The sequence below is a fragment of the Miniopterus schreibersii genome (assembly GCF_964146895.1).
Source record: "Miniopterus schreibersii genome assembly, chromosome: 13".
In the NCBI taxonomy this organism is placed as follows: domain Eukaryota; kingdom Metazoa; phylum Chordata; class Mammalia; order Chiroptera; family Miniopteridae; genus Miniopterus; species Miniopterus schreibersii.
This window is the reverse complement of record NC_138113.1, coordinates 53,228,221-53,251,122: the sequence shown is the minus strand read 5'-3', so window position 1 is coordinate 53,251,122 and position 22,902 is coordinate 53,228,221. Positions and strand designations below refer to the sequence as shown.

General features: G+C 53.5%; 2 protein-coding genes across 3 annotated transcripts; one reads left to right on the top strand and one right to left on the bottom strand.

Moving 5' to 3' along the window:
- The first annotated feature begins 3,685 nt into the window (after positions 1–3,685).
- Positions 3,686–12,519, top strand: LOC308566040 (oxaloacetate tautomerase FAHD2A, mitochondrial). 2 transcript variants are annotated; one of them, XM_081155930.1, is made up of 8 exons: positions 3,686–3,855; positions 6,316–6,566; positions 7,666–7,882; positions 10,547–10,606; positions 10,788–10,950; positions 11,837–11,945; positions 12,055–12,142; positions 12,287–12,513. In XM_081155930.1, exons 2-8 carry the CDS (start codon positions 6,322–6,324, stop codon positions 12,347–12,349), a joined length of 945 nt encoding a protein of 314 aa, XP_081012056.1. In that variant the 5' UTR covers positions 3,686–3,855; positions 6,316–6,321; the 3' UTR covers positions 12,350–12,513. The 2 variants fall into 2 exon arrangements, 1 of the variants encoding a protein (XP_081012056.1); XR_014000104.1 differs by lacking the exon at positions 12,055–12,142 and having other exon boundaries at positions 11,837–12,054; positions 12,147–12,519.
- Positions 12,520–12,799: 280 nt separating this feature from the next.
- On the bottom strand, positions 12,800–22,661 carry LOC308566471 (glycerol-3-phosphate acyltransferase 2, mitochondrial-like; the record flags this gene model as incomplete). Its single annotated transcript, XM_081156746.1, has 21 exons — positions 12,800–12,916; positions 13,237–13,292; positions 13,529–13,594; positions 13,692–13,812; positions 13,893–14,030; positions 14,510–14,587; positions 14,719–14,867; positions 14,941–15,199; positions 15,284–15,354; positions 16,060–16,178; positions 16,510–16,592; positions 16,755–16,874; positions 17,200–17,409; positions 17,518–17,617; positions 17,932–18,065; positions 18,443–18,542; positions 20,726–20,854; positions 21,097–21,201; positions 21,602–21,675; positions 22,352–22,465; positions 22,599–22,661. 21 exons carry the CDS (start codon positions 22,659–22,661, stop codon positions 12,800–12,802), a joined length of 2,406 nt encoding a protein of 801 aa, XP_081012872.1.
- Between the last annotated feature and the right edge of the window lie 241 nt (positions 22,662–22,902).

The window sequence follows — 22,902 nt, the reverse complement described above, 5'->3', positions numbered from 1 at the left end:
GTTTGCAGGTTCAGTTCCGGTCAGGGCATGTACCTGGGTTGTGGGTTTGACCCCCAGTATGGGAGGCAACCAATCGGTGTTTCTCCCTCTCTCTCTTCCTTTTTCTCTTTCTCAAAAAAAAAAAAAAAATCTATAAACACATTCTCGAGTGAGTATAAAAGGAAAAAAAACACTGGTATTACCAGGATTTTTTTAAAAAAAATCAATCCTGGATAGGATAAAAAAGAAATATTACAGGATATTCTCAACTATAAACAAAGATGTAAAAATCAGAATATTAGTCATCTCATTTCAACAATGTAAGTTATGTATACATGATATTTGTAACGTATCATGAAAGATTTGGGTTTATCCCAGAAATGCAAGGTTTAACATTAAAAAATAGGCACTTTAGTTTCCAATGATTTGGAGTATCCAGGAGTCATATTGCTCCTTCCACTGAAAACAACACGTCTGCTTTCGCCTGAGTCAGCGACAGTCGCGTGGACTGTCCGAACCAGCTGGTGGTAAAGGGAACGTGCACACTCCAGCTGCCTGCAGAGTGAGCTCATCCGGGTCCCAAGACTGGAGAGGAGAGTGGGATATAGGTGGGGTCCAATATAGGGAGGGTGCCTATGGCCGGTACCAGAGCCAGCATGGCAGGGAGTTATCCTGTGCCTACCTAGGGCCAAGATGAAGGAATCTGGAAGAAATTCTCCACCCAGAGAAAGGGCAGGGTAATGGGAGTGGGCCTGACAGGAGGCCTAGTATGACCCTGGAAGGTATTCAGGCTCCGTGTCAGCAGGCACCTACGTGCAGCCTTCTCTTGGGTGCTGGTGGCCCCAGTCAGGAGACTGTCCAACCCACAAACTCCCCCTAACTGCTCCCCTGACTGCCAAGGGCCATCGGTGCTGGAACTGGGCTCTCTGCTGTCTGCTGGGTACCATTTGTTCTGTCTTTTCCTTGACCAGGAAACTCCAACTACCCTCTAACTCACCTGCCCCAGCCTTATCTTTGCTCTCACACCTGGACCCAGGCACAGGGCCCCCTCTGCTCAGCTCGCTTTGAAAATTACCAAACTGTCCTGTGCATGCAGGATCTACGTCTACCCCACCCCCCCTGCCTGAGATGGGCCCTTCCATTCCCCCAGCAACAAAGGCCCTCAGGAGCTTCTCTCTCATGTCATCTCATGGGGGGCACTGAGGAAGGCCAGCTGATTGGACACCAGCCAGTTGTCTCTCTAGCACTTCCCTCCTCTGGCAGTAGCCCCCAGGTTCCCTGGGGATCCCTCCCCCTCTCTATCCAGAAAGTCTGTGACCAAGGCCAGCCCTATACCCGTGGGTACATGGTCTTCCCTGGTCAGAGTGATTGGTTGAGAGTGAGCACTGGGAGCCATGGAGGCCAAGGGAGGCCCAAGCCAGTAACGCTGGAAAAGCGTCTGCTCCCTCACCATCTAAAGCTTCATGGAAGTGAGTCCTGGGGCTGGGGCTGCCATTTTGTCACTGGGGGAGCCATGGGAATGAAGCCAGAGCAGAAGAAGGGCTGGCTGTGGGATGAAGACAAAGAAAGCAAGGCAGAGGGCGCGGGAGGCAGGGTTTAGCCTTTGAGCTCAAAACTAAACTGTACCTTAAGCAAGCCCCTCCCAGTCTCTAGATTCTTCACTTATACGAGCCACTCATAGGATCCCCCACCCTCAACATTCCACCCAAAGCTAGCTGAAAATTTCTCAATGCTTCAGCCCCTAATGTCAAGCTCAGCTGTGGGGTGGAACATGCTTTCCAGATGTCAGTGAGCCCTAAGGGAAGGGGGATGGACCAACATGCCCAGGGCGGTCTCTCCTTCCAGACTGTGGGCCTCTTGCCAGCAGGAGCCCTAGGTGTTCACCCCTGGGGCCTGGGAGGGCCCTGCAGCGGGCACATAGGGAAGGGAGTGGTCAGTAATGCTGCTGAACTAAAGGTTGCAGGGAAGGAGCCGCTGCTGTGGAGCAGACAGCCCAGGGTGAGCTTCCTGGGTCACGGGCTAGCTCGGGAGGTACCAGGGTCAAAGTCTGTTTGAAACATGTGGCCTGCACTGCAGGGCACCTCCTTCTGGGCACCCACCCCCACACTATGCAGCCTGGCCTTCTTCCATCCACTTTCCTTTCCTGAGTAGTTCTGGCTGTATCCTGTTCCCTGGAGCTTTGTTAATGAAGCCAGGCAGTGCTTTCCCCCCATTTTGAAAAATCACCAAATACAGTAAAACATCCAGAAACTAAAAATAAGGCCCTAAAGAGCAGGCAATCAGTCAGTCCCCAACTGCCAACTGCCAGCTAACTGCCAGCCAACTAAGATTGTGAAACCCTCAAGGCTCCTTTGCATCGGTTCTCACAAGTGGAGAACCCATTTCTCAGTGTCTCTCAGTGGCTCAGGCTGGCGCTTCAGTGAAACCAAGTGCCTTTCTCTTGGGCTTCCGCCGTTTCCTGATCATTTCCTCTGCGGGCTTCAGGAAGCCGCCTCAGCTCTTAGAGGGCCTGCCTGCTCAGTACAGACATCCATTCTCTCAGTTTACGCCAGGCTCTCTAGTACATTCCCCTTGTTCACACTCACTCCCTCAAGTTTCATTTCTATCTTTATGCTGACCTCTCTCGATCTTGAAGCCAGACTAGAGCGCCAAGCTCCAACTGCCCACTCTACAGTACCCCCTTGAATGTCCCACAGGCACATTAACTACAACCCATCCAAAACTGAGCTCCCCCTCCCCCCAGAACTGCTATCCCCCCAGAACTTGTTTCCATGACTGGCACTGCCATCTACCAGGCCAGAGACCTAGGAGGCAGCCTTGCATCTCCTCCCCCGTCTCTCGCCCCTCCTGTCATCATTGATGACTGTCAGCTCTACCTCCTGAACATCTCTGCCCTCTCATCATCTCCATTGCACACCAAGCCACCATGGCTCTCATTTCACCACTCTCATCCAGACACCTTTCTTGGAGGCATGACCAGCGTAAAACTATTCAAATGCAAGTCTAACCATGGCATCCCCTGCGAGGACCTCCCAGTGGCCTCCCCTGTGCTAGATAAGACTCAGACTCCTTCCTGGGACAAGTGAAGCCCTTGATAATCTGGTCCTTGATTAAATCTTGGACCTCTTGCCTAGAGCCTCTTTATAGGTCGTCATTTGCCAGAGGCCTGGAGAGTTTGGGCTGTAACTGCCTGCCTAATTAAAACCACCTCTCCAGGAGAACGCCTGTCCTCTGAGGCTGGAGATTATGCCTCCCACTACCCTGTCCTGAGCCCAACATAGTGCTGCGGCGGAGGGTGTAAAAGGCTAGACCTGGGGTCAAAAATCGGGGTTCCCCCTCCTCATTGCCTGCATCATCTTGCGCAAAGCACTTCTAGCCTCAGAATGCGTGCGATCATCCCTCCTCTGCTCAATAATATGCCAGAGACGTGCCTTTGTCAACCAGCGCGCTATAATTTGGTTTCTTCTATTGCATTTGCCCAGCGAATAAAACGCGGCCCGGCTCAGAGGCAGGGTCCGCACGGGGCAGCGGAGCGCGGCGCCAGGGCGCAGGCGCCAGGGGGCGCTCGCTTTCCCGGCGCTCTGGGCGCGGGAGTGGTTGCACCTGCCCCCGAGGATCCGACACCGAGGGGCGGGGCCCCGGCACCCAGGGGCGGGGCCAGGCGCCCTGCTATTGGCCGTCGCCCTGGACGTCACCAGGAAGCGCCGCCTCTGCCGACGTATTATTAGAGAAGCCGCGGCGCGCGAGGCTGCTCTGATTCCCCCGAAAGGTCGCGGCCTGGCGACGTGACACCGGGCTCCCGACGCCCGCAGCCCCAGACCCCCGCCCCGCCAGCCTGGTCTGACAGCGCGAGGCGCACTCCCGACGCCGGGCCAGGTAGGTCGCGTTCGGGCCGGCGTGGGGGCAGCCCCGCGCGAGGCCTCCGCCAAGGGGTAGGGCTGGACCTCGGGCCCCGGCCGCTCGGACCACCTGGACGGCTCTTGCGAGCGCCCACTGAGTGCAGGGACCGAGCCCAGCACGTAGGGAAACCGAGGGACTGGCCAAGGTGCCGCGCGTGTGGACGGGCGGTGGGACGCCGTCCCAGGTGCACACGCGTCCCCAGGCTGCGATGCTTGGGTGCCGCACGTCGCTGCTTCGTTTCTCAGGGGATCGAGCTCGCCCGGGCTCTGCCGCCAAGGGGGAACCGCGCATGCGCCGCGGCCGCTTTCCGAGTGGTACCTTGGCTGGTGATGGCTCTTCTTGAGACCTCAGTGCCCCTTTCTGTAAAATGGGGCCCACGTGGGAAGGGCACAGTCAGTGTGGCCTGGGGTTATCTTGGAGAGCAGGTGACCAACTGGCCGTATCCCTGAGGCGGCAGCCAGCAGGTGACCAAGTTTCCTTGAGCATGGTTGAGAGCAGGCGGGGTGTCTGGGCCTCTAGAGGATCTCCTGTTGGAGGACCCTGCTTCTCACACAATCTTCTGGGCTAAAGTGCCCTTGGAAGCATGGGCTAAAGCTAGATTATCTTGTTTGCACACCACCTGGCTTCTGAACCAAGAACTTAAATGTCACCTGGGCTTGGATTCAAGGCCCAGCTCTTTCCCCTCCTTGGGAACATGGGAAATCCCTTAACCTCTCAGAGCCTTAGTTGTTTTCATCTGTAAAATGAGACTAACAATAGCTACCTTCCACAATGATCTGAATAAATCAGACATTGTGGATAAAGCACTTGAATGAGACCTAGCATTCAGTGGAAGTGGTTACTGTTGTATATATTTTAGCGGGGGCACTTTGGCTAGAACAGCCTTTATCAGTGGCGTGGTTGGGCTGTGTGAGACAGGAGGGCAGGAGCCTTGAAGCCTCTGTTTTTCTGGTCAAACTCATCGGCCAGCACAGTGGCTAGATGGTTACCTGGGCCTACTGTATCTCTAACTGAACAAGGCCAAGTGAATCATCAGGGTGAGGGCCAGGAACCTGGGACTACCTCCGCATGCCCGAGCATAAAGGGCTGTTTTTAAAAGCAAGGAACCAGGTCGGGGAGACACTGTTTGGAGGCCAGTCTTAGAAACAAAACAAAGGAAAGGGAGTTGTCTTTGAGTGAAGCCTGGAACTTGAAACAGGGTCTGAGCCCTGTTGATACCTTCTAGGTGATTTGAAGAGGGAGGGCACAGACACGCATCCCAAGGTTAACAATCACCAAGCTTTCCCAAGTAGCAAGAAGTCAAGCCCCTGCTTCAGGCATTTGTTCATTCAACAGAATAACTGAGAGCCTCTGTGTGCCAGGCACAGTGGACTCCACATGAAAGAGACAGGCGAAGCCCCAGAACCCAGAGAGGAGACAGCCTGGTGATGCTTGTCAGGCCTAGGCTCGGCCCTTTTTCTGCAGCCTCTTCCCGCAGGCAGCCTGTGCTCCAGCAGGAAAAATTAAATTTACTGTCTGGAGAGGCAGCTAGGAGCTGCTCCTAGAAGGCTGGAACAGGGGGATTGTAGCTTGGTAATGTGAGCAGTGGAAAGCATTTTAATATGTAGGAGGGTAACAGGATCAAATTGTCATGTAAAGAATTGCTTGTTGCAGGTGTGAAGTCAGTTTCCCAATGGTCATTTGCCTATGGTGGGCCCCACTCTTATCTAACCCTTAGTCCTGCTCATCTTAGCCCAACCCAGCTCAGCATCACTTCCTCAAGAAACTAGACAAATCCCTTCCCTCGGTAACCAAACCAGCAGGTAGCTCTTTTGCAAGGTAGCAGGGTAGCCTCAGCTTTCCCTTCAGACCTGTTCTCTTACTGAAGAGCCTTAGAAATCTTATAGGACAGCAGCCTCAGTTTATAGAGGGGGGAACTGAGGCCCTAGGAGGGTGATTATCCAAGGCCACAAAACTCCACTTTGTCACACTGCCTTGGTCACACTTGCAGGAAACTTGATCATCACAGCAAAAGTCCCATTGCTGAATCTTATAGCATCAGTTGCTAACATCAGTCTTCCTTGTGAGCAGGGTGGCAGGGATGAATATGTCTGAGCTACACTGTTTGCCCAGCGCCTTACTAGTGCCAGATACAGTGGCTGAAAGGAACGCTGGCTGAAGGAATGCTGGAGTCCCTGGCACCTAGCTTAGGGCCTGACATGAAGTAGTCACTCCTCTTGAAAGATTTCATTATGTGCATTGAACTGAGCAAAAAAACCACTTTATGAAGTGGTAGCAGGATGAAATAACTTATAAATTCAGACCACTTCCACGCGGTGTGCCAGGAACCTTGGGCTGGAACTCCAAGGGACTGGGGCTGCAGCTCGAGGAACTTTGGGATCCTGATGACGGCTCCCAGCTCTCTCTGTATCCTATGACCCACTTTTTTCTCCATAGAGTCTGATGCTGTTCCCTGGTAGAAGAAGGTTGCTCACGGCTCTGCTGCAGGCTCAGCGGTGGCCCTTTCAACCCTCCAGAGACATGAGACTGGTGCAGTTCCAGGCACCCCACCTGATGGGACCTCACCTGGGCCTGGAGTCAGGGAATGGTGGAGGGGTCATCAACCTCAATGCCTTTGACCCCACACTCCCCAAGACCATGATAGAGTTCCTGGAGCAGGGAGAGTCCACTCTCTCAGTGGCAAGAAGGTAAATCAGCAGGCAGCATCACCCTGTGGTGGCTGCCCTGCTCTCCTTCTCCCTCCTCCTACCCCCTCCTTGCCCTGGAAAACGGAACCAGCGGGTAGCTCTCTTGCAAGGGAGCAGGGCAGCCTCAGCTTTCCTTTCTCGCCTGTTCTCTTGCTGAAGAGGCTTAGAAATCTTATACGACAGCAGCCTCAGTTTATAGAGGGGGAACTGATGCCAGGGAGGGTGATTATCCAAGGCCACAAAACTCCATCACACTGCCTTCCCTGGGCTGAAGTTGCTGCCTTTCCGAGGGGTGTGGGACCTGGGGTCCTAAGTAGCATCTTGAGAAGCTGGGAGAGTGATTGGCTTCCTAGGGGATAGAGGACTGCATGGAGGTTTTCTTAAAGACGATTCTTGGGTTTGGACTAGATTAGATGGGGAAGTCCCTAAAGCCAGGAGCCCTGTGGCATTTGGTCTAAAGGTATTGATGAACAGTAAAGACGACTTTGAGATATCATTTTACCTATTAAACTGGAAAAATACAAATGTTTGACAGCACACAGTGTTGGTAAGAGTATGTTTCCCAAACTTCATGTTCTCCCAAGATTGGAACCTACTTCCATATCCCTCAAGAGGGAATTGAGTGTGTTTCTACAGTGTAGTAGTACATAGCCATAATAAACTGTTATGGTGAGATCTTTAAAACATATCTATATTTTTAACAAGGTGTATATAGTGTGCTATCGTTTGTATAAAATGACGAGAGGATACGAATAGAGTAGCTGTGAAGAGCGGCGCAGGACATAGTGTGTCTCCTAGGCTGGAGAAAGGGTGGAACGAAGACCTTCCCAGCCCCTCCCATCTGCACCTTCCAGAGTCCTTCACATGGATGTGTATTACCTGATGGGGGAATGGAAATCCACACTGGATAAATATTAAACAATGCTCTGATGTCAAAGGACAGTAGCTGGCCTTGATTTTCACGCTGACTCTGATGGTTGATAGATCTAAAAAATATATTTTAAACAGCAAATCTTGCAGCTGCTGTAGGATCTCCCCAGCGTGCCCCAGGACTGCTCACCTCCAAACCAGCCCCTCTCTCCTGCTCTGGTCTCTGCAGAGCCCTGGCTGCCCAGTTGCCAGTCCTACCACGGTCAGAAGTGACCTTCCTGGCTCCAGTCACACGGCCAGACAAGGTGGTGTGTGTGGGCATGAATTATGTGGACCACTGCAAGGAACAGAACGTGCGCGTGCCCAAGGAGCCCATCATCTTCAGCAAGTTTGCCAGCTCCATTGTGGGGCCCTACGATGAGGTGGTCCTCCCACCTGAAAGTCAGGTCGGTGCCTCCCACGGCCCTCTTGAGTCACTGGGACCCATCAGAGGAGCACGAGGCACCCAGCCTACAGGAGTCATCTGTTGCTTAGTAGTGCATTAAACAGAAACTACAGGGGATTATACAGTTATAAGACTGGCCTCAGGAAAAGAAAAATAGGAGACATTTCCATTCCTATTTGGGTTACAAAAGTAATATACCTTCATTGTAGACAGTTATAAAATTCAGCACGCCCCTTCTAAGAATAAGGACAATGTCTTGCCCTGGTCAGTGTGGCTCAGTAGTTAGAGCATCAACCCACGCACCAATGGGTCTCGAGTTCAATTCCTGATCAAGGGTGCGTACCTCGGTTGCAGGCTTGATCCCCGGCCTGGGTCAGACTCATGTGGGAGGCAACCAATGTGTGTCTCTCACATTGATGTTTCTCTCTCTCCCCCTCCCTCCTTCCCTTTCTCTCTCCGTCCCTTTCACTCTAAAAGAGTCAGTGGAAAAAATACCCTCAGGTGAGGATTAACAAAAAAAAGCAAAAACAAAAGGGCAATGTCCTACATGACCATAATACCATCACAACCAAGAAAACTAACGTGAATAATCTCTAATATGTAGTCCAACTGGGAGATGACTTTCAACTTGGGTACTGTCTTGCTTTTGTTGACCCAGGATGAAACAAGGCTACACATTGTATTTGGTTATATCTCTTTAGGGTCTGTAATTTATAGATCCACAGGAATCTATGTACTTTTTCTCAAAGGGCTAGTTAGTAAATAGAGTTTGAATGCCAGATAATGTCTGTTGCAACAATTCAGCTTTGCCACCGTAGTGTTCAAGCATCCATGGCTGATATAGAAATGAATGAATGTAGCTGTGTTCCAGGAGAGCTTTATCTACAGAAACAGGCAGCAAGCTGAATTTACCCACAGGCCATACTTTGATGATGTCTGGTCTCTGACCAACAGCCTGATGCCATTTTCCATCAGAACACTGACTATTGGAAGAGTCCAGGCAAGCTGTCTCATAGCATATCCCCAGTCTGGATTTGTCTGGTTGTATCCTCATAATCAGATCCGATCCAGGTTAAACATTTTTGTCAAGAATTCTACACAAGTGTCTCAGTCCATTCAGGCTGCTATAACAAAATAGACCGGATGGCTTATAAACAAGACTTTTATTTTTCACGGTTCTGGAGGCTGGAAGTGCAAGATCAAGGCGCTGATAAATTTGGTGCCTAGGAAGGCCAGTTCCTGGTTCCTAGATGATGTCTTTCCCTGTGTTCTCACATGGTAGAAGGGGCCAGGGAGGTTTCTGGGGTCTCTTTTATAAGGGCGCTAATTATATTCACCGGGGCTCCACCCTCACAATAATCACCTCCCAAACGTCCCACCTCCTAATACCATCATATTAAAGAGGTAGGTTTCAAGATGTGAATTTGGAGGGACACATTAAGTCTATAGCACAGATGTGTTGTATCCTTACACTGCGTCCCAAAGTAACCTGCAGTTGACACCATGGGACTATCTTACCCACAGTTTTCATCCGGGGATTCCCTGGTCATCCTTACTTGACTCCATTATTGCACTGGGGGTTAGAAAAATGGGATTTTTCTATCATGCCTTCTATTCTTTATTAGCTGACATTCCGTGAACAAAAGCTGCCTTTTTCTTTACTCTTTTAGTATCACTGAATTCCTGATTTTTATTTCTATCCGACATGTAATTTATCATTTAAAGCTTTTTTGATATGCAAATGACCTTAGTTTGTGGGGGAGGCTTCAAGTTGGTCCCTATCCCTATCACTTTTTGAGCACTTGCTTGCTTTCTGTCCAAGATAGCACAGATGTACAAGATGACTTGTACTATATTGGACCTGGAATTAGCCATTTCCCCAGGAAACCTGGTTCTTTCTAGTGGGGTGCAATATTAGAGACCAAGGTCAGTGTCAGGTGTCCTCATAGCAGCTCTGGACCATTCAAAGAGCAGCCAGTTTAAAAGGTTATATCATATCTTTTTTGTAGCACTTTGCTAAATGGGAAAGGCTGAGTATGTTGTTTTTTTAAAATGTTTTTATTGATTTCAGAGAGAGGGAGAAACATCAATGATGAGTCATTGATTGGCTGCCTCATGCACGCCCCCTGCTGGGGATTGAGCCTGGTACCCAGGCCTGTGCCCTGTCGGGAATGGAACCGTGATCTCCTAGTTCATGGGTTGACACTCAACCACTGAGTCACACTGAGTATGTTTCATTTCCTGTGGCCTGTGTATTTTTTGTGAATTGTTTATTCAATCCTTTTGCCCACATTTATTTTAGCATGTTGATCTTTTTATCATTTAAGTGAGATACATTAAAGCACTAGAATGGTGCCTGGCACTTGGTAGGATTAGCTATTACTACTTGTTATCCATCCTTTTTGGAAGTATCATGAGTGACTTTTAGATTCAGCCCCGACTGGTGTTGCTCCTCTAGTCACCATGGGAACTGTGCCTGCATTCAGGAGTGCTGTCTGCCGTTGTCCAAGTCACATCCCCTTCCACTCTAGTTCATTCTGATTCTTGTGGGCCAGCAACTGACCCCACTGGTAGGGGCCCAGACCCCAAGACATTGCGTGCAGCCCCTCAGCACTGGAACAGGCCCCAGGGCCAGGCGGTTTACTGCTCCTTTCCCACTCTACAGGAAGTGGACTGGGAAGTGGAGCTGGCTGTGGTCATTGGAAAGAAAGGCAAGCACATCAAGGTGAGGTTGAAGGGCCACTGAGGTTCCTGGCCTTGGGAAGTGGTCGGCTAGGGCATCTGCCTCGTTCCTCACATGGCACCTTTGGTGAGCTCTGGCTACTAGCGTGGGATAAAGGCTTTGTTATAGGGGTTGGTGTCATGTGATCTAACCTCCAATCTGGCCAAATCCCCTGACCCCATAGGCCACAGATGCCATGGCTTATGTGGCTGGCTTCACTGTGGCACATGACGTAAGTGCTCGTGACTGGCAAATGAGACGCAATGGAAAGCAGTGGCTGCTGGGAAAAACCTTTGACACCTTCTGCCCCCTGGGCCCTGCCTTGGTGACCAAGGACAGTGTAGCAGGTAGGTTTCTGACAACCCCCATGATGGCTCTTCCTGCTCTGCTCAGATAGAGCACAGAATAGCAGCGCTGAGGAAGTAGGAGTGTGGGGACAGCTCAATGTGGAGCCCCCTCCCCAGCTGCCTTTCATGGATTCCTTAGAGAGCAAGTCTCAACCTGGGCCACAAGTTTTCAGTGGTCCTCCTTCCATATCCCCTCATGCCCTAGAGGACCACTGCCACAGAGGTGGTGAATCCGCGTTCATCAAATGAATTACAGAAAACAGTGCTCTCCTCATGAGCGGTCAGGCTTCCTCTAGCTGCCACCATCTGGGAAAGTCTTGAGGTTGGAAGGAAGCAAAGCTGGCCCTTGAGCATCAGAGAATGGCTGTCACAAAGCCCATGCATTTTCCTGTTGGGGAGATAGAGAGGACCAACAGGATCTTGCCCAGCCACTATGACTAGAGTAGCACTGGCTACCACTAGCAAGGGCACCAGGACCCAGGAGGAAAGACGGCAGTGCAGAGGGCAGAACATGGCCATTTGGGTTAGGGGATATCTGGGGGGTTTAGCCTCACACCACCTTGTGCAGTCAGTCAACAGTGAAGTTAGACTGTGTTCCAGCTGCTCTAAGAGGGTGTGTTTGTGTGTAAAACAAAAGTTAAAAGTGTGGTTAGCTAGGACACTTACTGGTGAGCTGTGCCCTGCCCTGCTCATGCTGTTCCCCTTTTGCATTACAGATGCTGAGCCTTTGTATCTGCAATTGTCAGCCTTTACTGTGCACAGATGTCCATTTTTTTCCCTCTCCCTGGAGGGTCTGGGACACATCTCCTTAACTCACCCAAGTCACCACTGGCAGGTGGGGTTGAGGAAAAACAGGAGTTCCAAGGTGGTGTTTTATGTGTTTCAGATCCACACAACTTAAAGATCTGCTGCCGGGTGAATGGGGAGGTGGTGCAGAGCAGCAACACCAATCAGATGGTGTTTAAGACAGAAGAGCTGATAGCCTGGGTCTCCCAGTAAGTGGGATGAAGCCCTGCCCCACACAGCCACCTGCAGCTGAGCTGTGCCCTCCATCCTTGGCTGTGGCACCTCGGCCCCTGGTCTCACCTGGCCCTTTTGCCCCAGGTTCGTCACCCTTTACCCTGGGGACATCATCCTGACGGGGACGCCCCCAGGTGTTGGTGTATTCAGGAAACCTCCTGTCTTTCTCAAGGTAGGTTGACTAAAAGGAGCAAAGGGAGAAGGACCCAGAGGCCTGGCAGGCTCAGCTCAGGCTTGAGACTTGGCCCAGGCCTGTGTATGTGTAGATGTGCATGTCAGACTGAGGACTGACAACCTGGTGGCCACTCCATTGCAGAAGGGCGATGAAGTCCAGTGTGAGATCGAAGAACTGGGTGTCATCATCAACAAGGTGGTGTGACCGCTCCTGCTGCAGGTCCTGAACTTAAGACAAGAGGTGGGGCATCCATTCCCACTCAGCCCCATACAGGGCGAGGCCCAGTGCTGCCCCCTCAGGGCTCCTCTTCCAGGGAGAGGAAGAGGTGTGGTTCTCCTCTTCAATAAACTTCTCAGACTAAAGCAGTGGCTTGGCTTCTGCCTGTCTTTTATGGTTTGTTTCAGGGAGTGAGGATGTTGCCACCGGGTGGGGAGGGGAGCAGACACACCAAAAGACACTGCTGGTCTTGGAAAGAGGACTTGTCCAGTCCAGTCCCTTCATTTATCACACCAAAGGACAGAAACAGCAAGAGGCAGTGAGACGATCAAACCTCAATGACTTTATAGGCTAACCAAAGGTTTGTAGCAGCCTCGGGCTCCAGGACTTGGTGTGTTCTGGGGCTGAGAAGTCTCAGCACAGGCTTAACCCACAGTTCTAGCCACAAATGAATTGCTGGATGAACTGTTCCAGCTTTTCCTGATTGTCCCGGCTGGTGAATGTAGGGGACAGGCAGAGCATGGGACCTGCAGGGCTGGGCGTCTCCTGCAGCACCTGTGCCATGGAAAAGGACTGTGAGCACTCACCATGAGGGAAACCTGCAGTGAGACCTCTGGCCCCTTAGGCCTCAGGGTTTAAACACAACGCTGCCTCTCACACCATCCCCAGTACCAGACCTGGGAGTAGAATGTGGCAGTGGTTTGGGAGTCTAAGAGGGGCAGGAAAATCATCCCATTCCAACTCCTGTTACCACACCTGTTCTTGGGAGACACTGGGGTAAACCTGGGGTGGACACAGGTGGGCCTCCCTGAGCAGCTCTATCAGGGTGGATGGAGGCAGGGGGATAGGAGGAGGCTGAGACTGGCCGCTCTCACCCCCAAGTCTCTGAAGGTCCAGACAGCCTTGATGGCAAGACTTGGGTCTGCACACTCTGGATAGAAGAAAGAAGTTGAGCTCTAGTGGGTAAAGAGAGCCACTGGCACAGGCTTCTCTCTTCCTCTTGCCAAAAGAATGAACCACCCAAGATGGCTCAGACTGCACCCAAAGGCCATTTCTACTCTGGAGCCCTCCTTCCTGATGTGGGGCTGTCACTGCCCAGTAGAGGGCAGCAACCACCAGAAAGCCCTTGTCTCCTGGGCACCAACCACCTGGCTGCTTGGGACTCACCGTAGAACCCGTCCTCCTGGGCAGTGGCCTGCAAGAACTGGAACAGCTGCTCCACGTAGCCCGACTCTGTGGGGCAGAGGAGACTTAGGCCCAGCACAGGCAGAGCCCTGCCCTGAGCTCTCAGCCCCTCCATGAGGACGGCCCCGGGGAGTTTGGGCCTCACCCGTGTCAGGCAGCTGACCCTGGTGGAGGAAGGTGGCAGCCTGGACAAAGGCCTTGAGCAGCGGGCTAAGCAGGCGGCACAGGAAGAGGAAGAAGTCAGGGCAGCGAGACTGCTGACTGAGCTGGAAGGGGACAGGCCAGGTGAGGGCAGCTCCCACCGTATCCCTACTGCTTCCTCCCCTGGTAGCTTCTCCCAGCGTACCCTGAAGTACCGGCCCTCAGCATCCTCGAAGCCGTCACTGTCACTGTCACTATCAGTAAAGTCCCCACTCGGTTTCCACAGCAGCTTGGCCCTCAAACGCTGTCGCCCTGTGTCACAGGCCTGCCGGGAGCCTGGGGTCTGGGGGCAGAGGAGCCATTGGTCTCTGTCAGGCTGGCCAAGATTCAGCTGTGAGCCCCCCAGATCAGGTACATGGCAGACCAGGCACATGAAGGTACAGCCAGTAAAAGCAGACCTAGGGAGCCCAAGAGGCCCCTTGGGGCAACACAAGATCTGCTGAGCTAACCTGCAGGGTGAGAGAAAGCAGGCACCCACCCTCAAGGGCCATAGCCCTATGGAAAAGAAATGTGGGGACAGGAGTGCAGAGAACCTCAGAGGTATAATTGTGCAGTCCTGTCATGATAGACACACACAGGGCCAGGGCTGGTATGGTCCACCAAGTCCCAAGGCACAGAGTGGCAGAAGCAGGACCCAGGTTTCCATCTGCCTGGCCAGGGGCTGTCCACCCCCACAGCATACATAGGGCAGCTGTCACTCAGGGTGCGAGGCTAAGGGAGGCCAAGCCCAGGAAGAGCTTTGTCTCCAGCAGCCCTGCCTACCTCCTCAGCAACCAGCAGCCCACACTGTATGAGACGGTCCAGCACCTCCTGACAGTAGCAATAGGAAGACTGGCAGGGCTGGGGAGAAAGGTGTCCATGTAGCCTCAAGAGAGCCAGGTAGGGGCTTCAGGGGCAGGGGCAGGGAAGGCATGGCCCCTCCTACAACTGAGGGAGTGCCTGGGCCTGAGTGGGCCAGTGGGAGGCCTGACCTGCAGCAGCAGCATGTCCTGTGGCAGCAAGTGCAGCAGCAGCAGGACCTGGCGGTACAGCTCGTTCTGGCTCAGCAGTTCAATGCCCTGCAGCTCCCAGGGCCCCTCTGGCGGCACTTTGCTTGCCAGCAGTGCCCGAACTGCACAGGCTGGGGAAGGCGCAAGCATGAGGAAGGAAGCCATCCACAACCTGACACTCACCCCCAAGCCCTAAAGACTCACCACCCACGGCCTCACTCAGGAAAGCAGGCAGCAGCTGGGCGCTCAGGTGTGCCAAGTGCATGAGGCCTGGGCCCGGCCGAGTAACCACCAGCAAGTCCCCCTGGTGGATGCGCAGCAGAGCCACATGTGCCCGCAGCAGGCTCAGCGTGTGCTGCACCAGGCACCGCAGCTGACCTGAAAAGCCCACATCAAAGCCACGCAGCAGCGTTTCCTCTGTCAGCCAGGAGAACTCCCCCAGGAGCTGGGACAGGTACACACCCTGGGTGAGCAGTGCCAGGGCTGAGCAGCAGGGTCACATCCCTCCCCCGACCACTCCCCTCTACCCCTGCTACACTGTGCCTACCTTCTGGTGCTTAAACAGCAGCAGCGTCGCCATGATGGCGGTGCTCATCACCGCAGAGCTCGCCACGCTGGCTGCAGCCGGGGTGGAGGGATGCTGGTCAGAGACCTGGGTCCAGCAGCTAGTCCATCACCCAATGTTTGGGCCAAGGATAGTCCTCCCCTGCTTCCCTGGCAGCAGCCCCCTCCCCAACAATTCACCTCAGGGAAGGGGAGAGCAGGCCTGCCTGGTCCTTGGGGGCCACCCTTCCCAGTGGAGAACTGGTGTTTATCAAATGTATGCTGACACAGGCAGGGAGCTTAGGGACCTTCCCTGCCTCACAGGCCTACCCACCAACCCACAGTCTGCCACAGAGGGGTGCCTGAGAAGACAGTAATAACTTAAGAGTCCCCTCTGTGCCAGGCATTGAGTTAAGTCCCTCATGTGCATTATTCCATTCAGTCACCCCATTTACAGCTCAGGAGACCAGACTCAGAGAGGTGAAGTGGTGAGTCTGAGGCAGAGCTGGGGTGATCTTGGGTAGGTGGCCTGGATCCAGGCATCTGCCCTCTGCACAACACACCCTCTGCAGCTCAGGGAGCCATCTCTGTGCACCCACTAGGGGCTCCCTAGTGTTCTCCCTGGCTGTCCTGCTCTTCCTCACATATCCCAAGTGGGCCACAGGAGGGAGGGTGAGGTGCAGAAACCCACTTGGAATGGAGGGCCCTGACAACCTGCTGACCAAGAGAGAAGGGACAGCTCAGGACCCTCCCCAAAGGCCCAGACCTAGTTCCCCTCACCATTCAGGATGTGACGGCTCAGCCTCCTGACCAGGAGCTGGTCCTCTTCCTTGAGGGCCAGAAGGGGCCCAGTTATTGGGGTCCACTCCTGCTCCTTCTCAGTGTCTGGGACAACAGTACTGGGATAGAGACAGATCACAGGGTAAGGGGAGCCAACTGAAAGACAGTCTTGGGAAAGCTCAGATCTTCTCAAAAGAGGGTATTTCCCCAGCCCGGCCAGCCCAGCCCCAGGGCAGGGATGGCTCCTGTAACCCCAGCCCCTCCCAGCCTCTGCGATTTCTCACACTCAGATTAAAGGCAAGGAGGGGTATGAGGCATTGTTCTTGATGACCCAGAATATCTGGTGAGAGGAAGCTGGAGCTGGTGATGTCTGCAGGTATGTGTTGAAGGACTGACTGCTTGCCATGCCCCCAAGACCCGCAACCTCCCCTGCCCCTGCCCCTACCCCACCTTTGGCCTAGCACAATAGGCTGCAGCAGCTGCTCCAGGGTCTGCCTGCTGCCCCAGCAGCTTCTTGAATTGATGGTGTATTCCTGCCCAGAACAAGGCTATCAGGTGGCCTGCCTGCCCACCAGAAAACCTGCACACAGCCCACTGAGGTAGGTGAGGCTATCGCTGCAGTGGCTCTGAGGGCCAGGCTGCCAGAAGCCCCATGACAGACCACAGGTCATCCCAGCTTTGCTCAACAGACATACCTGTAGGGAGAAGGGCTGGGCCAGGTGCACACGGACACAGATCCGGGGACCAAAGCACCAGCCTCGCAGGCTCCGCAGGACAGCCAGAGTTCGAGTCCACAGCCTCAGTGGGGCTGCAGCCTGTAGGGAGACACTGAGGGTGCTAACTCACCTGGAGCAATGCTCTCTGTTTGACCTTATCTTGCAAACTTGGTACATGACCATGACCTCTCCAAGCTCATTTTCTCATCCATGAAATAGGAGAAATCCCTTCCTAGTGGTGTCTTTTGAGGATGAAATAGGATGACTGTATCAGCCTGGGCAGACACCACAGGATGATGACTGTAGAATTCTTTTGTACCTCCCTGACCCTAGCTGTGAGGGTCCCTCATTCACAGGACACAATATATTGTGCCTCTCTGGAGATGGTGTCCACTTGGGGTGCCAAGGGGCAGGAGGGTCTCACATGGTGTGTATCACGTGCATCTGGAACCAGGTCATAGGTGATGGCCACCGGCACCAGCATAGCATCTGGGACAACGCCCACCTGGACCGCCTGCACCACCAGTCCCAGCCAGGCCTGGCCCAGGGCTGATAGCCAAGGCCCCTGGGTCCCAGGGAGCTCTTCTAGGAAGATGAGCAGAGGCTGCCCACTGGCCAGCAGCTCCTCTACAACCTGGAAGGAGGCGAGGAGGTGGTAGCAGAGGCAGGTGTCAAGGCCAGAGCAGCAACAGGCACCTATACCCTGGCCTGGCCCCATATAAAACCACTGGGGAGGACTCACCGCATGGACCACAGCCCTTGCAAGAACCCCCTCAGAGCTGTCCAGGGAGAGGTTGGCCTCTGGGGGCAGAAAAAGTCCCCCAAGCTTCCTCAGTAGAGCTCTGTGGGGCACAAGGCAGAGCCTAATGAGGGAAGGGGCTCAGAAGATGGGACCAAGCAGGAGGCTAGTGAGAGGCTCGGCCCACCCAGGGCCAGCCTGGGTCCTGCCTGAACATGCTGAGGCTAGGTATGACCCCAGAAACCACAGCTGAGCATCTGAGCCCACAGGCTGAACTGGTAGAAGGCTGGGAGCAAAGAGGTCAGGAAGAGGGCCTGTGGGAAGCTGCTGCCCACACACCCCCATCCACATCCCCACACACCCCTACCCCAGCCTGGAGACTTCTCCTATGCATGTCTAGGGGCACAAGGCTTTTACCTGAAGATGGGGGAGCAGGCACAGGGGTCCCAAGCCACACGGAGCACGCCCAGGCCCTGGGAGAGCAGCACAAAGGGTAGCAGGATCCCGTCCAGGAGTGACTTGTGGGTAGAAAGAAGGACGAGCGGGGAGCCCTGCTTGGGGAGAGCCAGAGAGAAATGGCAACCCGCCTCAACCCTGAAGATGCAGGGAGCTGAAACCCTGCACCTCCAGACCCTGAGCAGCCACAGAGGGACAAAGGGTTCAGCTGGGCAGTTCTTCCTTGGAGCACATTTCCCAAAAGGAGAGCAGCTCTGTCGACAACTTTTAAGGTAATGCACTGATGTAATGATTGTTAAGGCCATGATGAAAAGACATTAGAGGAAGTCCCATGGGAGCAGAGCCGTGAGACACAAAAAGAAGATCATCAAAGAGTAGTGGAGTTTTCCCACCAGGAGATGGGGCTGGTCCTGACTAAAGGACTGGCCTAGCTCTGCTCCTGCTAGCCCACCCCATGGGAAGGCAGGCTTACCGTCTGGGCAGCTTTGTGGACCATCTTCATGTGGCCCTTGTGGAGCTGCACGTTCAGGAAGAGGCAGTTCAGGAACCGCAGTACTACCCAGCTAAACAGCCTGGAGAGCAGCGAGGCCCAGTCTGAGGTGTGGCGGGCACTGCCCATGAGGCAGTGCTCCCCAGCAGCTCAGAGGGCCTCCAATACTGTCCCCACTTTACAGAAGAGGAAAGTGCGGCTCAGAGAGGTTACAGAAACTGGTAAGTAGTAGAGAAAGCTAAGAAGTACTGGGACTACCAGGCAGGCCTGACACCACAGCCCATGCCTGTGAGACGCTGACACTCCCCCAGAAAGATATTGTGGTGCAGCTGCTTCACATCAGCTTCAGACCATCTCCCTGCCCCAGTTTACCCCAAAGGAGATTAGAGGACTAAGATTCACTCCAGGCATAACCTGGCCTGCTCTTTGCAAACTGCTGGGAAAGGTGAAATAAAAAGGGGATAATTGAAGGGGAATGGCTTTAACTGAGAGCGGAAGCATAGATGCAGGTAGCATGATGTGGTGGACAAGCATCATGTCCCCATCTTATGGCACGAGAAGGGGCATAAGCTGACAGTGGGTAGGGCTGAGAAGGAGCAGTCTGGATCGGAGCCTGTGCCCCTTGGAGAACTGCGCTCAGAAGGAAGCAAGTCCTTCTCTAACAACTTTTGGCTGCTCAGATACAGGGAAGGCAGGCAGCTGGGTTCAAACAGAAGCAACTATGCTCAGTAACTCCGTCACAGGGGCGTTATCATCATGATGAGCCCTGGAACTGAAGCTGCACCAGGAGTGGCTGATGGCTGGTATAAAGGTGGTCAGGTCAACAGACAGGAAGTCTCAACAAAGTCAAAAGAATTTACATGTGAAGGGCTGGTCAAAGTCATCAACCTCCTCTACTTTCTATCCTCAGTGAATTTCTCAGCTCTGTCGGGACAGCTGAGCCTAACACATGCTGCCCTGTGCCTTTTCCCTCCGTAACTCACTCATGCCCTGGCTTTACCCATCATCCGTGTGCTGAAGCTTTGCGAATGTGCATCCCTGGCCTCAGCCTCTCCTGACTCACATAAACAAATGCCTCCACCAGCATATCAGGTATCTGAAACTCTATATCCAAAACATCCTTCGTGGGCCAAACTCACTCCTCACAAACCCGCACCCTCCATCCATACCACCAGTTGTTTGACCAGAAAACGGCTCTCCTATGAGTTATCCCACCCTGACCTCCAATCTGTCAGTGAGTCCTGTTAGTTTCACACTGGTTTCTCAATGTATTTTTCCAACCTCTACTGTCACTTCCATCCAAGTCAACACCATGTCTCACCTGGACTAACAAAACAGCCTCCCAGAAGGTTTTCTGTTCTCTGCTCTTGATGCCAATTAATCTTGTTGTCATTCCCTACTTAAAACCTTTCCATTAGCTGTCACTGCACTTAGAAATCAAATTCCAACTTCCTGTATGGCCCTGTGTATCCAGTCCCTTCTACCTCTGATTTCATCTCCAACAGCTCACTGGCCAGCTTCCAGTCCCCTCAGCTTCATGAACAAACCCGGCCCTTTCCTGCAGCCATAACTCATGCTCTTCCCCCTAGTGGGACAGTTCCTCCCATCCTTGCACCCCTTCCCCTAAGGCTCGCTCCTTTCCCCACTTTCATCCCTGACTTACACATCTCTTACTGCCCTCCAGGTACTCTCAGTCCCAGTACTTATTCTGTTCTTGCAGCCATGTGTATCTCTGTTCACTTTGACCTGTGCACCCCTTCATTCCCCCTGAAACAGTGCCTGTATCTAAAAGGGGTTCAGACTATGCAAATGAATGTGAGAGGAAGCAGGTGGTGATAGTAGGATGAATACAGGAGGGGCATGGGGGCCTATAAGAACGGGGAACCAGTCCCCATTGCCTGTATCCCTCTCTCCACAGGAACCTGACCTGTGTCTGGAGTCTGGGCCACAACCAGGGGCTCCTGGGGTAATCCCCAAACTCCCACCCCTAGGATAGTCAACACCCAGGCCAGCAGTGGTAAGAAACTTGGCTGGAAGTTGAGGGCTGGCTCAGATCAAAGCCCTATCCCATATCCAACTGGTCCCACCAAGGAGTCAGCTATCCTCAAAAGGTGTTAGTGTCCAGATCAGGGCCCTCTGGTAAACACACTTCTGGTTCCCCGGTAGGGGGAGTCCAGCCTTCCCCCAAGCTCAGTCAACACTCACTCTCCAAAAGAGCAGACGCCCTAGCCTAGGGACAAAGTGTCTCCCTCAGCACAAAGTTACCTGAGCAGGAAGGGGTGGGGTGGGGCCTGGATGTGACCCAGGATGCGCTGTACATCTTTCTTCACAAGGCTCGGCACCTGGCCTTCCCCAGCTACTCCTGAAGCCCTCCCTGAGATGACATTCTGTACCCTATGGTGTGAAGGGAGTTGTGTCAGGCTGGGGCATGCCTAAGGTCCTTCAGGTCACCTCCCTCAGCCCCATAGCCTCCCCAGGGCACAGCCTCCAGTCTTCACCCTCTAACTTTAAGGTAGGGACCTAGGCAAAGCTAACACTCTAGAAGCCAGCCCTTTCAACCACCCCTACCTAGAGCCTCTGTCATCCCTTCAAGGATCCCAATATTGCCAGCCCAACCCCAGTCCCTGCCTCCTCACCCAGTGCTTTCCATGACCTTCTGTGAGGCATCCCAGCAGGTGGGTATGTGCTGCTCCAGGGACCACAAGAAATAGCAGAGCTTCCGAACCAGCCAGCCCCGAAACCTGAGCACAGCACCGGAAGCCAGGGGGAGATCTTTCAGAGGGCCCACTACCACTAGGACCCACAGAGGCTAGTCCATCACACCCCAGTCCCATGGCCGGGGAACATCTGAGTTTAGCTTATCACATAGCTGGATGAGGAAGTACCTGCCCACCTGTGCCCCATTCCTACCCCCTCCCCAATGAGTGGGGTACAGGTTCAGGGCTGGACACAGTGGGCAGCCCATAAATGCTAACAGAAGGAACTACAGGAGAGTTTCTGCAGTTCCCTGCCTCTCCCACCTGTGGATATGGAGCAAAGGGCAGGGCCCTTCTTGCTCACTGGACTAAGAAAATGACACCACAAAGCAGGACCCTAGCAGTCCCACACCTCAGGGCCCTGCCCACCCCTGGCTTTGACTACCTGGTGTTCTCCTCCTTTACCAGGATCACATTGCAGAAGCCCAGATCCATTATGCTTCTGTGGAAGAGGGACTCCTGCCCAAAAGGAGGCAGGGACAGCATGTCTTTGGGGGGGCCTTTGCAGACCAGCAAAGGAAAGCCCCTGCTACGTCTTCTGCAATCTCTGCCTGATGGACTATCGTGTCAACAGGGAAAAAGGGCTATAGTACAACACTTCCCAAAAGATCTCAAAGCTCATGCAGGAAAAAGGGTTCTGTGGTCAAAACGGAGGGGCTACATTCTCTACAACACTGCCCTCTTGCAGAGTGGCATATTAAAGTCTATAAGCAGGTCTCTACTGCAGAGAACATACACATAGCCTGGATCTCCACCAGAACTGTGGGTCTCATAAGCACCAGCAAATGAGGTATGGATGCACAGTTGGACTTCAGGCCTGTGCTGAGTGCTGGGTGACTCTAAGTGGGCAGGTCCCCCATAATGAATGACAGGACTGTGCAAACATGGTCAGATTCCAGCTCTCTGGCCACACCCTATCAGGTGTCTCTGTGATTCCCCACCCAACTCTCCCAGGGCTTCGAGCTAGCCTCAGGCCAACAACACAACCAGTACCAGTGCCTCCATTCCCCTCAAAGATAAGAGCAAAGGCATGGACATGGAGGACCGAGCCTAGAAGGACATAAGGGAAGCTGTGGCTACCACAACCAAGCTACCTCAAGTTCCCCAGGGTAGAGCCCAGCCCTCCATTACTCACCCAGCTCTTCGGGGTGCAGGTCTGGCAGCAGCGACCCACAAAGGGGCGATATTTCCCCAGGAATGGGGTGACAGCCTCCAGCTTCATCCCCAAGCCTGAGGTCCACAGGCTAGTCTGGAAAGTGGCACAGGGAGAGGTGAAAAGACTCAAAGTCCTTGGCAGAGGGAGGGAGGCTCCAAGAGTGAGGTGCACAGGAGGGGAGGTAGAAGAGCAGAAGGTGTTCTGGGAATGGAAGGGGCCATACTACCTCCTGGCCATTCTGCCTGCTGCTCTGCTGAGTTTGGAGTCTGGTTCCCAGCATGGTATCCATGTAGGCCTGTAAAATCTGAGAACCAGCCACCTCTCCCTCTCTTCCTCACCACAGGAAACTGACCTGGTGAGAAATGGAAGGACAGAGGGGATACTGGAGTCTGGGCCACAACCTGGAGTTCCTGTGGTAACCACTAAATTCCCATCCCTGGGATAGACAGACAACATCCAGGCCAGCAGTGGTGAGAAACTAGGCTGGAAGCTGGCTTAGACCAAAGCCATGCCCCTTACTCAACTGGTCT

Coding starts and splice junctions, on each gene's coding strand:
- LOC308566040 (XM_081155930.1), top strand. CDS start 6,322: ATGCTGTTCCCTGGTAGAAGAAGGTTGCTCACGGCTCTGCTGCAGGCT. Junction 10,607..10,787: donor AGAAAGGCAAGCACATCAAG/GTGAGGTTGAAG, acceptor CTGACCCCATAG/GCCACAGATGCCATGGCTTA. Junction 10,951..11,836: donor GACCAAGGACAGTGTAGCAG/GTAGGTTTCTGA, acceptor TATGTGTTTCAG/ATCCACACAACTTAAAGATC.